The sequence below is a fragment of the Heliangelus exortis genome, chromosome 26 (genome assembly GCF_036169615.1).
Source record: "Heliangelus exortis chromosome 26, bHelExo1.hap1, whole genome shotgun sequence".
In the NCBI taxonomy this organism is placed as follows: Eukaryota; Metazoa; Chordata; class Aves; order Apodiformes; family Trochilidae; genus Heliangelus; species Heliangelus exortis.
In genome coordinates, this window is record NC_092447.1 from 1,716,150 (window position 1) to 1,733,341 (window position 17,192).

At 43.6% G+C, this 17,192-nt stretch overlaps 1 protein-coding gene and 1 long non-coding RNA gene across 2 annotated transcripts; one reads left to right on the plus strand and one right to left on the minus strand.

Annotated features, from left to right (window-relative positions):
- Window positions 1-4,781: 4,781 nt before the first annotated feature.
- Window positions 4,782-16,627, plus strand: POU2AF1 (POU class 2 homeobox associating factor 1). The gene is made up of 5 exons (XM_071769233.1): window positions 4,782-4,907; window positions 13,267-13,397; window positions 14,063-14,105; window positions 14,194-14,465; window positions 15,510-16,627. Exons 1-5 carry the CDS (start codon window positions 4,892-4,894, stop codon window positions 15,819-15,821), a joined length of 774 nt encoding a protein of 257 aa, XP_071625334.1. The 5' UTR covers window positions 4,782-4,891; the 3' UTR covers window positions 15,822-16,627.
- Window positions 8,435-9,950, minus strand: LOC139807807 (uncharacterized). The gene is made up of 2 exons (XR_011730690.1): window positions 9,700-9,950; window positions 8,435-8,498 (listed from the first exon to the last, which is right to left on the minus strand). It is a non-coding gene; the product is annotated as an uncharacterized lncRNA (long non-coding RNA).
- Window positions 16,628-17,192: the final 565 nt, after the last annotated feature.

Below are 17,192 nucleotides of genomic sequence, written 5' to 3' on the forward strand. Positions count from 1 at the left end.
TTTCCACCATAATATTTCTGTTTGAGATAAGTTGGTGCCACGGTATGAACTGAGCAGCAGAGTGAGATCTGACTAAAATGCCTTTCCAGGACCTGCTAGGGTGTACCTGGTCAAATAAAGATATCAGAAAGTGAGTTTTATCTGAAATGCAGATGAAGGGTAACATGGATTCTGAATGAAACCCACTTCTAGAAATGGTTGTGAGAAATGTAATTGAATTCACGTTGCAGAGTCTTCCTTGTTCTTCAGTTTTGCTTCTCTGGGGGGAAGGAGAGGTTATTAAAATGTGATGGTTAGAAGTCCCTAAAGAAATGCTTTGCTTTGACAGCCTCACCAAAGAGGGACCAAAGCCTGAAGTGCAGCACGTTTCTGCCTTGGATGCAGGACCACTACAAAAAAAAGTCACATTTGAGAGTCCACTGGGACCATGGGACTTTAAACATTGTTCTGCATTGATTTCATAACTGATGCAACCCCAAGCTCTCTTGCTGTCTCACATTTCCAGCTCCCAGAGCCAGTCATGTGATTTTTGTACATGATATTCAGTGATATTCTTAATCCTGTTTTCACTCCACGAGTGATTTGAGATCTGCTTTTGATTTCTGCCAGTTTTAGGTTTATTTTGGGGGTGGCTCTGTGTGTCGTTTCCCAACAGACACCTTGGATGGGTGCTTTATACTGACACTGGAAGGCAGCAAGTGGTGGTGGTGTTGGTGAGGAGGTTTCCAAGATCAGACCCTGCTCCTTTCAGCCCTTGGCACCCTCTGCTGTGAGATGGGGAAGGGCAGGGGCTGGACCAGTGCTCCCAGCAACAGCTCAGCCAACATCAGCTGGGGGTTTGGTGATGGTGCTGAGCAGGGGATGTGTGGGGGAGCAGGGAGGGAGAAGCCAGGCCAGGGTAGGTCTGAGGGGGTGTCTGTGTGTGTGTGGCCACTTCAAACAGCTTACAGATTTAGCTTTGAAATGTGTTGGGGTGGGGTTGGGGTTTATTTGGGTTTTTTTTTTTTTTTTTTTTTGTTTGTTTTTTGGTGGTTTAAGGGGTGTAAAGCCAATCACATTTTTAAACTTAGGGGCAGCCCAGATGGTCTCCTAAAGAGTGCAAAGAAATCCTGGAAAGGTCAATTCTAGAACTTAATGTGTTAGAAAACACAAGTGCTTGCTCACAGGAAGCTCTCATCTAAGTGCAGACATAGATGGTCTCAGTGTGTGAAATACTGCTGGCTTGTTGTGTTTTTTTTTTTAATTTTCTTTTAACTCTAGAACTCAGAACTCTCTTGAGAACACTGGGCAATAGCTTCATTTAAGCATCTGGGTGTAGAAGTTCTGAAGGATTTCATGTTGTCCTCTGTGGCCAATGTTAGACCTGCTCAGTATGGGACATTTCTTTGTGTAAAAAAATATATGTAGTAATATGGAGTGGATGTGGAATGTCCCAGGTTCAGATCCTCACTGTCTTAAGAAGTCACAAGGGCTGTGGTAATTTACACTGCCCCAGGACTTAGTCTCTAGGGCTGAGCATATATGACAGCTGCATCATTTGTTCCTTATCAAAGCTGAGCTATGAATCAGAACTTGTTTCAGAGGGTGAAATGGGAGGTGTGAGGCTCACACAAAAATTTTTAAAAGAGAGGGAAGAAAAAAAAAATAGTCTGAGTTTATTGCACCATGTTTGCTTCAATGTTAATGACAGTATTTTTTAAAAAAAGTGATACAGTCCTCAGCAAGTGCATGATTATGAGTAGTCTTGTATGTACACAAGGCCATCCCCAAAAGTTTGGCCTCTCTTCCCATCTGATTTCTTATATGACCTTAAGCAAAGCACTGAGGCTCCTCTCAGCTGCCCCAGGCTGTGCTGCAGGATGAGAACACCAAGAACACCACACTACAAAATAAGCACCTGGGGCTGGGATCTGTAATCCCAAACAGCAGATCTTCAGCCAGATGCCAGATCTTATTGTCTGGCTCTGGTGAGACTTCAGTTTTGATTTCCTCTGATTTCTCTCTTGAGGGATTAGGTAAAAAAAATCCCTCTTGAGGGATTGATGAGAACCTTTTTAAGCCTGGCTGGCTTTTAAACACCCATTGAAACCTGTGGGGTAGAAACCCATTTATTAGTTTAGTTATTGTAAACGTTTGTGTTTGCAGACCACAAAGCTTTCTTAAATCTCAAACTACCATTTATTTATTCTCATTTCATGTGTTGTATGGAAGGATTAAAGTCCTAATATTGACATGCTAAAAAAAAAAACCAAAACCCACACCCCACGACAACAACAAAACCCAACACCAAGGGCATCTGTCAATGGGATTATTCCACTTTTGGAAGAAAATTACTTATGAGCTCAACTCCTGTCCTGGATATAAGATAACATCAAGGAGCTGTGGGAGTGAGATGAAGCTCTACACACCCCCCTTTATATTTTAACATGAAACTGTGAGGTCACTTTTTGGAGAGCAATTCTTCACTAATACGTCAAAAGTTTCTCTAGTAACTATGTATAAAATATGGAAATGTAAGATTATCAGGCACCAAAATAGTGCTGGTTGGTTTATCTGTGGAAAACATGACAATTTTTGCAACTTCCTCATTTTAGATGTTTATTACAACAAAGCTTTGCCTGGTTTCACATTTTTAAAGTTTTGATACAGAGACCTTTAAAACAGTTTAATCCTGAGTGATTTAATGTTATCCACATATGTAGATTCTTTTATGATGAGCCTATATATTTAATTTCTTGTATTATGCAGTCTGCCTTCCCAGATCCATAAGACCAGGAGTGTACAGATATTAGACTGAGCTTCCACTATTCTGCAGAGCACAAATGTCCACAGATGTGTTCTCACCCTTAAAAATAAGATCTTATTTCTTGCAGAAACCTGCCTAAAAAACTTGATTTACAATTCTGCCATCCAGATGATGCCTGTGATGCCCATGATGTCAGAACCTGGGCATTTCCAGAAGCAAACTCCAAAGTTCTGAACACTCCCTGACACATTATGCACTGACTCAAACCAAATGTTAGGAACTTCTCCTACTAATTCCTGAGACTGCTTTGTGCTCCAAGCTCTGAGTAAATCCAAACGTATGATCAGAACATAATGTGACAGGGAGAGCTTTCCTGTGGCATTGCAAACATTTTTCTTAATTCTACAAATTTAAGAGGTTTTTAAAATTAGGTTTAGGGAGAAATGGGATACTGGTTTGGTACTGGGCATGTGAGAGGCCACAGATCCCCGCTCTGGAAATGGCACTGGAAGCAGCTTCCAAGTCTTTGCCACTTACCTGGCTACACTGGGCTAGGAGACAGACTTTTCCTTCCCTGTCCATCTGTGAAGTGGCACCTAAACCATTGCCTGCTATTACTAAGCATTTCCCCAGCAGACACTGAGTGGTGTGGCTGGCAGGCAGCATTACTGCAGCTATGCAAAATATGGCTAAAAAATGGTCTGGTGCCTGAGAAGTGAGGAGCTGGGTGCTACTTTGGAGAGCAGCAACATGGAGATCCATATTCCTACTTTCTTCCCTCACTTTGGGGTTTGCTTCTTTGTGGTTTTGCATTTTTGGGGGTTTTTTTTGTGGGTTTTGGGTTGTTTTTGTGAGAAATCTTTTTGTGAGCTGGAGGGAATACAATTGAGCATTAATCTCCATTTGATTGATCTGTCTTTGTTGCAAAATGGTTCACAAAATGGACCAACTCCTGAGAGAGGTGTTTGGCATTCCTGAAAGGATGAAACTGTTTTAATAGAATCATGGCCAAAGAACTGATCAGATCCTTTTTCTGGGGAGAGAAATTTGTGAGAACAGATTTTGGGGCGATGGTGATTCAGTGATTAAAAACTGAACAGAAAGATAGGAATGCTATAATCTTAATCTCACTGTGCAGCCTCCAACAAATATTTCATGGGAATGAAGCTCCTAAGTCAGTGTTACTTGTGAAAATTCATCACAATAGTCTGATTTTTAGAGGAAAGGAATGTTGAGAAGTTCAAGAGGTTCTATTCATGCACTGGGGAGAATAGTTAAGACATAATGGTCCTGTTATTAATACTAAGAAATTAATTGAGCTCCATGGCAAGTCTCTGTCAGCCTTGCTTTGGCTTTGCAAGCTATTTTGGAAGAACCATCTCTTCTTTAGTAGTCAGTGTTGTCTTTTGATAAAAACAAAAGAGAAAAAAGGGTTTCGTTTTTAAATGAGGGACGTCCTCATTTAATGAGGCTTGAAGTGTTTACAGGTGTTTCCTCATAAGTTCAAATTTAGTGGCCCCAGGGAGATGAGATATTCTCATAAGGCAGGAGCAAACACAGTTTTTTATTTTTATTTTAAGAGTGCTGTGCATTTAAGGGGCCAGGCAGCCAGGGCACGTGGGCTGGTTCAGTAAGGCTGAAGTGTACAAAGCCAATAGTTGTGTCATCTGAAGCAGCAAAATGCTCCCTAACATGAAATCAGACCATCCTTAGGGCCACAGAAGATCAAAAGTTTACTGAAAGACCCTTATGTTTATCCCTGCTGCACTTTTTGACCTAATTTTGCAAATCTGTGGTAAAAGGCCCTTAAGAGGCAGGTTCCAGGTGTTTGATTGTTCAAACAATCTAAATTCTGGTGATACCGAGTGCCTTTTTGGGCACGATGTCTTCTAGAGTGCACTGCTCTTGGAGGAACTGTTAGCATCACACAGAGCAACACAGAGCAAGGGAAAATACAGAATTGGTTGTGGTTGGAGGATGTGATGACATCAGAGGGCACAGCGGGAACATGGGGCTTTTAAAAAGCTGAAAGAAACATCCTGGCAGTCAGTTATCACCTCCCCATACAGGACTCAAACACACATTTGCTATTAAAAAGCCAAGCTACCTTCAGAGAGAAAAAAAGCCTCCGTCCTGCCACAGAATATGCACTGGCAAAAATGTAAGTGAGCTCTGATTTGTTTTTCATAATTAGGACAAAAGCTGAGGGCTGTAATGAGTAAGTGAGCATCAGCATAGCATGGGAGACAATACTTGTGAAGAGAGACATGGCTCAAGAGAGAAAGATGGTAAGGGATGATGCTGATTTTCCATCAGGGATATTAACCCAGGGCAGCACTGCTGCTTTGTTGTCACTCATCACTATGAATCAAGTGGAAGACTGATTCATAAAAACAATAACAGGATGCAGGTATTATATCAAAGGTTACAGTGGTTACATACCAGAAAAATTTCCTTCTTAAAAGTGAAACCTGTGAGAAATCTTATTTCTGTACTTTTTTTTTTTTGATATGTACTTTTTTACAACTAATAAAAAAAGGTAAGGAACAAAGTAATTGAGGGCAATTACAGTTATGACTTTACAGGAAATCAGTTTTCTTGTTTTCAAGATAATTCCACTCCTCTTGGCCCACCTTTGCTCTGATAGTTTACTGATCATAACACAGGTAGGTGTTTGCTTCTTGCAAGCTTTTCATTCTCACTGCAGGGTTCTGGAGGTGATGCTCAGTTTTGCAGCTGTGTTGCCATCCCCTCAGTTTCACCCTGCTGTTCCATTGACCTGGAATAATACAGCACACCTGAATGGAACAAATTAATTTCTTGGAAGAAATTAATTTTTGAACACTTGCCAGTGACTTACCCAATATGGAACTAATATTAATCTTCTCTCTCTAATAGCTTGTATGTTGCTCAGAGGTTTGCTCAGTATGCATGTGCCTTTCTGAGCTTATTAGCAGTTAATTCTGTTTTCTCTGTTATGCATTTCTCCTTTTTTTTTTTTTTTTTTCAGTTGAATGTTTTGGAGGCTCCAATGTATATTTATGAAATTATATTGCAGACTGTAACATCCTCTAGCAAGAGGCTCTGGCTGCTTATTCAATCATGGTTCAATTTGCCTGACAATTACATGCAGCAGGCAGGAGCACTATGGCAACACACACCTTGTATCCCTCTTGTGCTGTTTTCAGATCCAGTGGGTATGTTCTGTGGACATCACATGGGTTCAAATCTTGAATTTAATCTCCCATCTCAGAAGTCCTCAATGGATTTTTGGGGGTTGTTTTGTTTTGGGTTTTTTTTTCTGCAATGACAAAAGGATAGTAAAAACCTGGTAGTTTAGGGAGAAGAAAATTGGTAGCTGAATTGGTGGGTTTTCTTTGTGGTTTTTTCCATGACATGTGCAAAGGAATGCATGCAGGAATTACAAACCTGCATGAGAGGAGATGAAAACCTCTATCCTGGTATCAGCCCTGTCCCTTTGTGCCCCTTCTCAGGACTGGGATCTCCTGTGACAGCAATGCCCCAGGACTGTCCTGAGAGCCTGGGGGGGACCCAGCACAGCCTTGGTTTGACCTTTGCTGCTGAGGGAGTCCCTTCCCAGGGGTGGCTTAGCCAGGCAGTACGTGGCCAGACTTCCCTCTGACTCTGGGCAGGGTGCTGGGGTGCTTGGCTTGGTGTTCACCCAGGACACAGAGGGATCTGGGGGGAAATTTCTGGAGGTGGCTCCTGGCTGAGTCCGTGCTCACTGTTGGCGTTTGCTGCCTCCATCTGCTGTGTCATTGCAGGCTGCTTTTTCCCAGCATGGAAATGTCATCCTATTAACCCTGCTATGTTAACCCTGTTCTATACCATTGCAGCACTGAATTATGTGTTCTGGCTTTGAGGGGGGACAGGTGGAGGAGTCTGGGATGCTGATGGCTTGGGTGCAACAACTTGTTCCACTGGAACAACTCTGTGTGCCTGGGGGTAGATTCCTCAGGTCAGCTCAGGTGCCAGGTTCCAAAGGCTTCAGTGGCACTTGGACTTCCCAGTCCTCCAGGGAATCTCACCTGGGAATTGTTCCCTCTGGGACATGGCACGGTGCATGGAGTGGGGCCCAGAGCTTCTGCAGAGCAGCAAAAGCCCAGAGAGTGTCTCAGCCTGAACACGTCCCCTCCCACAGCAGAAGCAAAGTGTCAGGCTGGGGCTTCCCAGCTTTTGGCAGGATTCTGCTGAATGGAAGCAAAACTGCTCAGCAACACTTCAGGGATGGGAAGTTTCTCCTGGGCAGCACCAGCTATTTTTCTTTTACATGACTTCATGCAGAGGGTTTCCTCATGTTGTATTTTGAAGACCAAGTGAGTGTATCTTTCGTGTAAATATTTTCTGTTATCAGAAGGTATGCAAGCAGGCTGGGATTCTGCAGGAGATTTGCATTTAGGTGATAATTTTGGCTTTGGACACTCAACTCTTGTTGCAATCCAACAGGAATTCTGCAGACAGGGCAGGATTCAGCTCTTCAGCTGTCCCACTGACTGCTTGAATTCCCATGCAACTGAGAGATGTGCATTTACGCCTCTGAAAACTTCTTCCCAAATTCTTTTGAAGAGAATAAACCCTTTTCTGCCCACACCAGATGTGGGGCTCTCTGCAGCCTTTCTGAAAGTATCAGATAATGAGACTGAGAGGTGAAACTGCAAGATGCTGCACCTTGTGAGTTTTAATTTTGGTAAAACCCCACTGGGAAGGATGGATAGTATGAAAGTTGAGCCCATCCATGCTTTACAAAGCAGGTGTCGTGCTCTGCAAATGACCACATAAGCAATTAAGTGGAAAGCTTGCATTACTAAAATGGAAAGAGTATTATGGGCTGGAGGGAATCAGGACATGCGGGTGAGACTTCTGGTTTAGACACTTTCTGTCTATCTCAGCTTCCCCTTTGTTGAAGGGTTCTCTTCTTCTGAAGGAGATAATTTTTAGTAGCCCCCACTGCTCTATGCCCAATGCATCCTACTCCTGTTTGGGACTTGGAACCTCTTTATTGTTGTTAAAATAACCAAGCAGCAGGGATTACCAGCCAGCCTCTCATGTTGTTCCCAAATGTCTTCAGATCTCCCCTTGATTTTGTTAATATACAGGTGGATAAATACAAAGTTAACATTTCTTGTGCCAGTCTGCAGCACAGAGTGCAGGGTGTGCACAGGGCTCTCACTGGGATCATCTGGAGGTGTGATTTATTTAATTTATTTAAAAGGAGGGTAATCAAAAGCACTCCATGCCTCCAAGAACAAAGCAGGCAGGGCACGAGGGCACAGGGATCTGCTAGGATCCAAGGTTAATTTCATTCTGAGCAATCTTCCAATTGCAGATGAATGCCTGAAATGAAAAATACTGGGCAAAATTCAGAAATATCCTTCTGTCAAACTATTACATGTCCTTCCCTTTGGTAGTTACAGTGCCATGTAAGAGAGCAGAAAGAGACCTGCTCAAATGCTGCTCTGAGTTGTTGGTAAGCAAGTGAAATCTTTGGTCTGTTGATTTAATTATGCTCAGAACCCTCCTGAGTTCATTTCCTCATGCTGAGCAATGAACCATCACTCAGCTCTTTTGCTCATGCTCTGAGCTCTTCTGTTTACTGTAGAACAGATTCTCTGCCCAGATGTTTGCTTAGAGCTTTGCATTTAGCTAAATCTTTGTTGAAATACCCACCCAGAGTGTGACAAACAGGACAGATGATAATCCACTCTAGTCCAGTTTTCCTTGTCAGGGTTGTCTACAAAAAAAGAATAGTGACACTTCAAAGGAGATTTGGTATGTATCAGGTGCACAAACATGTTCAGTCCTTCAGATGGGCCTTGCCAGGTAATCCTGGGGCCTGGAGCCATATGTTTGATGGAAGGGCTGATGATAAGATAAAGAAGCAAGCAGTAGCCAAAGGGAATACAGAGAAACATTTTGGGAGTTGTTTCATGGGGTTTTGGGCAATGCTGTACATATGTGGCAGGTTATTCATGCTCAGGGCCAGCCAGGGAAGGTGGTGGTCAGGTTTGTGTTGTTACTCAGGTCCATACTCAGCTGGGTACCAAGGACCTGGGGCTTCTTAGCCACCAAGCCTTGTTACCACCGACCCAACTCACTGAGATGGATCTTGGTAGAAATAACTTGTGTTTCCAAGGGCATGAGTTGCAGATGGGAATCACTGCAGAGCCTTTCACGTTGGAGTGATCAGTCAGAGCAGGGAAAAAAGGGACACACCCTGCAGAATGCTGAGGGCCAGAGATGAAGCTGAAATGCAGAACCTTTTTCCTGAGTCACTCCCTGTCACATTGCTCCTTGGGATCTTGGACAGCACTACCCAAATACCACAGAGGGGATTGGCAGGCAGGTAAGAGCAGTACAAACACCAGAAAACCAAAAGGAATAAGGGCTGGTTTTCTCCTGCTTGTGTACATTTGTAAACCAAGTTTTCAAGGGGAGTCTGGCTGCCTGAGGACTGCAGATCCTCCTTTGCAGGGATTTCCAAAAGGTTTAAGCTGATCTGCAGCTGATGTGTGTGTGAAGTGCTAACAGGAAGCTTAGTGACCTGAAACTTGACACACTTCAATACTTGTGTCTTCCAACAGCTGCTTTGCCATTATCTGCCCTCCAATTGCAGCAATGGTTAAAAAAAATGTAGAGGGAGATGCATTTTGAAGTTGGTTTAGTTGTCTGGCCATGTCTTGGTGTGCTTTCCTGGGCTGATCTTTAACTCTGAGCAGCGTTTTCATGGATGTTTTTAAGAAGCAGTGTTCTTTAAAAAGAGTTTATCTGCAAATAGACATCATACTGCCAGAAATCTGGGGATAATAAGCATGCAAAAATGGGATAGTGTTGACTGCTGCTGTGGATACCTCCCAGTGAGGTTCTCCAAAGCACAGACAACTAAAGGCCAGGGTTTAGAGGATTCCCACCCAACACATGAGTGTTTTGCTCACCTTGGGCAAGAAGGGGTCTTGTGAAGATGTTCCTGCAGCTTCAGGAGCAACACGAATGGAGTTGTCAACTCTTCATCTGAAGCTGGCAGCCTCCAAGCTTGTCTCTGCAGTCTGGACACTTTCAGACTGGAATCAGAGCTGTCTGGAACAGAACATCAGTCTGGGCTTTCTTCTCTTGTCACTTGATACTTGGAGCTGCTGCATTTGGTAGCTTTTCATTAGCTGCTCAGTTATCCAGCCACTTTGAAATATTATTCCGTGCCATGTCCCAGAGGGAACAGTTCCCAGGTGAGATTCCCTGGAGGACTGGGAAGTCCAATAATATTCAAAAATATTATTCAGAAGTCTCCAAGGTCTGTGCTGGGCTTTTGTCAGCATCCAACAAAAGCAGTCAGTGATAACGTTGATGAAAGGAGCCTGAAGGCAAACACAGCCCATGGGGCTAGGGACAAAGAGCCTTGCAATGAGCTCAGGGGCATTTACACACAGAAACCATTGCAAAGCTTCCTCCTGGCTGGATTAGGTTCCTTCTCCTCTTCCTTGCCTCCTGCTGCTTCCTACTGCTTTAACTTCAGAGAGTGACTGCAAACCCCAATCCAGTGCCAATTATTTGTTTGGGTGGAATCTGAGCACGGGGACTTTGGAGCATTTGCAGATCATGACTTAAAAATACGAGTAAAACTTGGTCCAAGGCAGCTTCATGGTTTTTTAAGACAATCTCTGGTATAAGGAGTTGGAGACCACTAAAACCAGGGACTCCTTTTACAAGAATTTTTTAATTTGTCCTTATTCTGCAAAACACTTTTATTTTTTTAACGCTCATATTTCTTTTGCTTTATGAGGAACTTTACACTGAACCCCAAAGTAACTTTGCTGTGGTTCATCTCTGGTGCTCAGGCCTGGTACACACTTGAGCAGTGGGAAAGCAGCTGTGCTAGCATTATTTTTATTTCTGGAGGTCATCTTGGGGGAACCGAAATATGTTCTGCAGTCTTTGGGGTTTGTTGTTTTTTTTTTTTTTCTTTTTCCCTTTTGGTTACTCTGCGTACACAGGAAACTGAATAGGTATATTTGTCAGCTTTTACAGTAAATTTCTCCTTTCCCATCCCCCAAACCTGGAGCCAGAAACTACCATCCTTCCCCCCCCTAATTCTGCAAGGAGCCCCTTTGAAATCAGTGTGATGTCTCGGGGATAAGATGCTACCCAAAAGGAAGAGTTTTTGAGCACTGTGTATTGTTTGCACTCAGAGAAATTAATACCAATTAAATCCAAAAACCAAAATGTCAACTGTATTAGAAGTTCTTCTGGATGCTTGGGTGCAGAATTAAAGTGGATTTAATTCTCTTTGTAAACTGCATTTCCAAAGCCATGGGTTTCCTGAGAATGCAGGTAACCCAATTTAAATTCCCCCAAAGAATGTCCACAGAGAGCAAAGGTAGATCAGACAAAGCATGAAAAAACATCTTTTATTCAGCTATTATCTTAAAATATTTTATTATATTTATTTCATATTTTATATTGCTTTATATTTTATATATATTTTATTTCTTTAACACACATAATGGTAACAAAGCCAACAGTTCAATCCATAAATGTAGTGCTGCCTGGTACCAGAAGTCTTGATAAGGGATCAAGATTCCCTGGGTAAATGATTTGTAGTGAGTCAGAAGGAGTTCATGGTAGAGCAAAGTTGAAAGGAATATAGTATTTTGGTTTTTAAAGAGATTAAAGCAAAAATATTTATTCCTTTAAGTATTTTTTGAGGCTGACTTACAATGTCTGTATTTAGACTCAGAGTCTGTTTTTTTTTTTATTTCTTTCTTGATTTCTCTTTCTTTCGTCCTTTCATATTTTTTTCTTTCTTTCGTCCTTTCTTTTGTTTTTTCTTTCATCCTTTCTTATTTTCTTTTGTCCTTTCTTTCTTTCTTTCTTTCGTCCTTTTTTCTCCTTTCATCCTTTTTTCTTTCTTTCGTACTTTGTCTTTCTTTCATTCTTTCTTTCTTTCGTCCTTTCTTTCATATTTTTCTTTGTTCACCCTTTTTTCTTTCTTTCGTCCTTTTTTTCTTTCTCCTTTTATCCTTTCTTTTGTCCTTTTTTCTCTTTCGTCCTTTTTTTTTCTTTTGTCCTTTTTTTCTCCCTTTCATCCTTACTTACTTTTGTCCTTGCTTTCGTCCTTTCTTTCATATTTTTTTTGTTGCTCATCCTTTTTTCTTTCTTTTGTCTTTTTCTTTCTTTCGTCCTCTCTTTTGCTTTTTCTTTCATCCTTTCTTATTTCATCTTTCATTCTTTCTTTCGTCCTTTCTTTCTTTTGTTAGTTTTTCTTCCCTTTGTCCTTTTTTCTTTCTTTCTTTCATCTTTTCTTTCTTTCGTCCTTTTTTTCTTTCGTCATTTTTTGTCCTTTTTTTCTTGTTTCATCCTTTCTTCCTTTCTTTCATCCTTTCTTTCTTTCATCCTTTTTTTTCTCTTCTGTCCTTTTTTTCTTTCTTTCATCCTTTCTTTCATTTTTTCTTTCATCCTTGCTTTCATCCTTTCTGGTTGGTTGGTTGGTTTGTTTCTTTCTCTCTTTCTCTCTCTCTTTCTCTCTCTTTCTCTCTCTTTCTCTCTCTCTCTTTCTCTCTCTTTCTCTCTCTCTCTCTCTCTTTCTCTCTCTCTCTCTTTCTCTCTCTTCTCTCTCTCTTTCTCTCTCTTTCTCTCTCTTTCTCTCTTCTTTCTCTCTCTTTCTCTCTCTCTTTCTCTCTCTTTCTCTCTCTTTCTCTCTCTTTCTCTCTCTTTCTCTCTCTTTCTCTCTCTCTTTCTCTCTCTTTCTCTCTCTTTCTCTCTCTTTCTCTCTCTCTCTTCTCTCTCTCTCTTTCTCTCTCTTTCTCTCTCTTTCTCTCTCTTTCTCTCTCTTTCTCTCTCTCTTCTCTTCTCTCTCTTTCTCTCTCCTCTTCTCTCTCTCTTCTCTCTCCTTCCTTCCTTCCTTCTCTTCCTTCCTTCTCTCCTTCCTTCCTTCCTTCCTTCCTTCCTTCCTTCCTTCCTTCCTTCCTTCCTTCCTTCCTTCCTTCCTTCCTTCCTTCCTTCCTTCCTTCCTTCCTTCCTTCCTTCCTTCCTTCCTTCCTTCCTTCCTTCCTTCCTTCCTTCCTTCCTTCCTTCCTTCCTTCCTTCCTTCCTTCCTTCCTTCCTTCCTTCCTTCCTTCCTTCCTTCCTTCCTTCCTTCCTTCCTTCCTTCCTTCCTTCCTTCCTTCCTTCCTTCCTTCCTTCCTTCCTTCCTTCCTTCCTTCCTTTCCTTCCTTCCTTCCTTCCTTCCTTCCTTCCTTCCTTCCTTCCTTCCTTCCTTTCCTTCCTTCTTCCTTCCTTCCATTCCTTCCTTCCTTCCTTCCTTTCGTCCTTTCTCTCTTTCTTTCATCCTTTTTTTCTTTCTTTCGTCCTTTCTCTCTTTCTTTTGATCTTTCCATCTTTCTTTCATCCTTTGTTTCTTCCTTCCTTCCTTCCTTTCTTTCTTCCCTCCTTTCTTTCTTCCCTCCTTTCTTTCTTCCTTCCTTTCCTTCCTTCCTTTTCTTTTCTTAATTTTTAATTTTTTTTTCCAGCTTCTTCTCCCGAGCAGCAGCCCCAGCCTCGGCCCTACCAAGGTGTCCGTGTCAAGGAGCCAGTGAAGGAGCTTTTGAGAAGGAAAAGGGGAAACCTGCAGAATGCCAGTGCCCCCCCAGCTGCTACAGCGGTGAGAGAACAGGCAAATACAGCCTGGAAACTCCTCCTCAGCTGAGTGATTTCCTTTGTACCTGCTGGCAATACTCTGGCCAGGAAAAAAATCTCATCTCAGGAGTCTGTTGAAGGCTCTGCAGCCCCCAGTGACTTGGAGGTGCCATTAAATGTGTCTTTAGTTTAGATGAAGGGCACTTGGGATGCCATGGGAATGGGATCCCTTTGATGCCAGGGAAAGGGTAAAGTGCTTTGCACATGGCAGGATCCAACTCCTGGGAATGGGAAGTGGCTCAGAAGTCGAGCAGCTTGTTCAGGAGCACAAGAAGTGATCCTGCAGAGCTTGGCTGTCCTCATCAGCCTCTATCTGTCCTCCCATGGGGAAACAAATAATTGACTCCCTCCTTTCCGATGAGGACATCCCCCTGCCACACAGGGGTTAAATACTGTTTAAAGCCACCTCTGAGCTGAAGGGACACTGGGTCCGAGGCCAGGGCTGGGGTTTTGTGTCCCAGCTGACAGGCCCAGGTCTCCTGGCCCTGTACATTGAGGCACTGACATGAAATCAGTAGCTGGTAATCAGCTGGTAAGGGCTGATGGGCTCTGTCCCTCAGTGCTTCTCAGAGGGAATGGAATTTAATGCTCACGGTCTTCATCTCTGGATTTTTTCCTTCTCTCTTCCAGGTTGTTCTGCCCCATCAATCACTTCCTTCCTATTCACCAATGGGTAATGTTTCCCTGACTTTCTCTTTCTCAGCCCTGCTGAAGGGGAGGCTGTGCTGAACCCGGGCTTTAATTTTCTCCTGTTTTTTCAGGCCAGCCTTGCCTGGAGATGGATGTTGCTGCCCCTGCTTTGCCTGTCACAGATGAAGGAGCACTCTGCTCTGGCTGGATCTCCCAGCCCTCTCCCACATCCTTGCAGCCTTTAACCCAGTGGACCACTTACCCTGATTATGTGTCCCACGAGGCAGGCAGCTGTCCTTACACAGCAGATATGTATGTGCAGCCCATGTGTCCCAGTTACACACTGGTTGGACCTTCATCTGTTCTGACTTACACCTCTCAACCACTGATCACCAATTTTGCAGTAAGTAAATAAATATATCTGGGCATGGCTGACAGCAAATCCCCCACCTCCTCCTAGTGAGAGCCATGGGGAGAGCTGGATGTAATGAGTATAATTAGTTTAATTGCTGTAATGTGTGTCTTTGCATGCATGGCACACAGTCTTTGCCCCTGTCTGCACTGTGCTGGACATTGCAGGAGAAAAAGCTGCAGTTTTCCAGCTTGAGGAGCTGTTCTTCAGCTTGGATTTGGGATATTTGAGGAAGCACAATTAAAGCAGTTCACTGAGTGGCTGCACATTATGCTCAATAAATTGTTGTCTGAACAAGTGCTTAGGGGACAGTCCCAGCAGAGATCTGAGCAGTACCCAAGGGATTCTTCACTATCTAATTCCAAACCCTAACAGATAAAAATTGATTAAAAAAAAAAAATTGTTATACTCCAGTATTGCAATTAAAAATGGGAGGATGGAGGAGCAAGGCCAAAAAGCACTGAAAGAAACACAGGAGAATATTTAGTTTCAGGCTGAACAAAATCTGGTTGGCTCAGTCCAGATGATTTGTTCTTCCTTAGAAAAGGACAGAGAATTCTATTTCTAGTAAATTCAAGCACTTTGAATGTTTCAGCTCAGCTGCCTGAACTCACACAGCAAAGCAGCAAAGGGCAATGCCTGTGCCCTCTGCCCTTCCCTGGTGAGGAAGGGCTGAAGCTTCAAATTTGCAGTGGGCAGATTCAGCTGCCTGCAGCCCCGTGGCAGCAAAGTTGTGCCCATGCATTCAGCTTGCAGGAGGGGCTGTCAAAGGTGGCAATTTTCAGCCCAGAATGTGACTCTCCTGGGCTTGCAGTCTGGGGGGGGGGGGTGGGCACAGAAAGCTGAAGAGAACTTGGCCTGAGTGTGAGCTGCTGGCAGCAAGGACCTGGGGATAACACACCCAGTGTACCACTTTACCCAGAGGGACAGGAAAATGGATGTTAACAGGTGAGACTGAGCATCCTTAATTTGTTTGGGGTTTTTTTGTGTATCAGCTGGTTACTTTTGTTTAATTTCTCTCCCTTTTTTTGCCAGCCCAGAAGCAGCACCCCTGCAGCCATGCCCCAGCTGGAGGGGATGGATCAGCAGCCACCTCTCCCGTACTTCCCGTGGGCACAGCCCCTCTCTGCACTCCCAGCCCCCACTCTGCAGTACCAGCCAGCTTCTCCCACCCTTTCTGGGCCACAGTTTGTGCCCTTGCCAGTCTCCATCCCTGAGCCAGCCCCCCAGGAGCTGGAGGATGCCAGAAGAGTCATCGGCACCCTGCCCATCGAGAAGCTGCTTCTGGAAGATGAAGACAATGATACGTATGTTTTAAACCATGCTCTCTCTGTTGAGGGGCTTTAAGTTGCACATTTGGGGGCCTCATCCTCACCTACTCAACACTCCACCTGCCACCACAGTGAGTTTTGAGTACAGAGGAAAAGCAGGCTGGGGCATGGGGGGGAGGGGTTAGGGGGGGACGACTTGAGTTATGGTGTTGGTGTTCACCTCTTGCACTTGTGTCTCGTGTGAAACTTGCTTTGTCCTGGTGCCCAGCACAAGGTTTCTCTGCTCTGACAGACCCTGCTACCTCTCCCAGGCAGGCTTTTGGTACTTACTGCACAGTTCTTGTGCTCAGCATCAGCACCAGGTGACTTTCATCCTCAGGTACAGGGTATGGTCTCAACTTGCCATCCTATGGTGCATGGGCAGCTGTAGCACTTAGGGAGCAGAGATTTGCCTCTAAATATTGGCAAGATCTGGTTCAATAGGACTGGTTGCCAGAGCTCAGGGGAAATGAGCTCTTGTGTGTCTGTGTGTGTTTGCCCCCTACCTGATCTTGTCCACTAGAAAACATTTGAGGGCCTAATTTGACATTTTGTTTTCTAAATTGAGCTGCTCCTTCATAAATTAGGGAAACATAAAGTGTAGTTTTGCTTTACTGGTGTAGATAGGTGCATTAGTCTGAAGACAAAAAAAGTCAGTACAGCTGAACTAAACACCAGTGCTGTCAGACAGCAACACAAAGCAGCCTGAGTTTTGGGCCCCAAAATACCCATCTTTGAGACAGGGGCTGATTTTGTGGCTAGCTGGGAATTCTGCATCTTCTACCAATGGACAGATCCTGGGAGTCACCAGGAATTTTGCCCAAGTCAGGATTGCAAGCCATGGCCCTAGATCAGGAGGCCACGGAGAAGACAAATTTCCAAAATCTGGGCTTCCACCTAAGAAGGAATTCTTGGCACTCCTGGCAGGACTTGGACTTGTTCTGTAGCTCTTGAGTGTGAAGTCAGTGATGTTGTGCTGAGCCAGGGAACCTCTCTGTGCCTTCCTATGCAAAGTTCCTCTGTGCTGCAATCTCCCAGGCCCAAAGGGGCACACATTTTCTTCATAGCTTTCTGATTTGCTTTCCTGGAGAATGAGGAGCTTTCCTTTTCCCTCTGATGCAACTAAATATATTTGCAGGAGATATACCCCCTTCTAGCTCTGTTTATTGTTTTCTTAACAAGACACTCTTGGTTGGTGAGCACAATTTCTCTGGGTTTTTCTGCTTTCTAAAGCCCAGGATCCTTTTATCCAGGTGATTTTCTTATTTGCAAGAGTGACTGCTAAACCCTTTTTTGCACTGTTCATTATCTGGTGTCCAGCATTCTAGTTGCCACCTAAGCAATATTTCAGCTGACCTTTTATTCCTGAGTGAGGTTTACAAGCTCAGGTTGAAAGTCTTGAGGACTT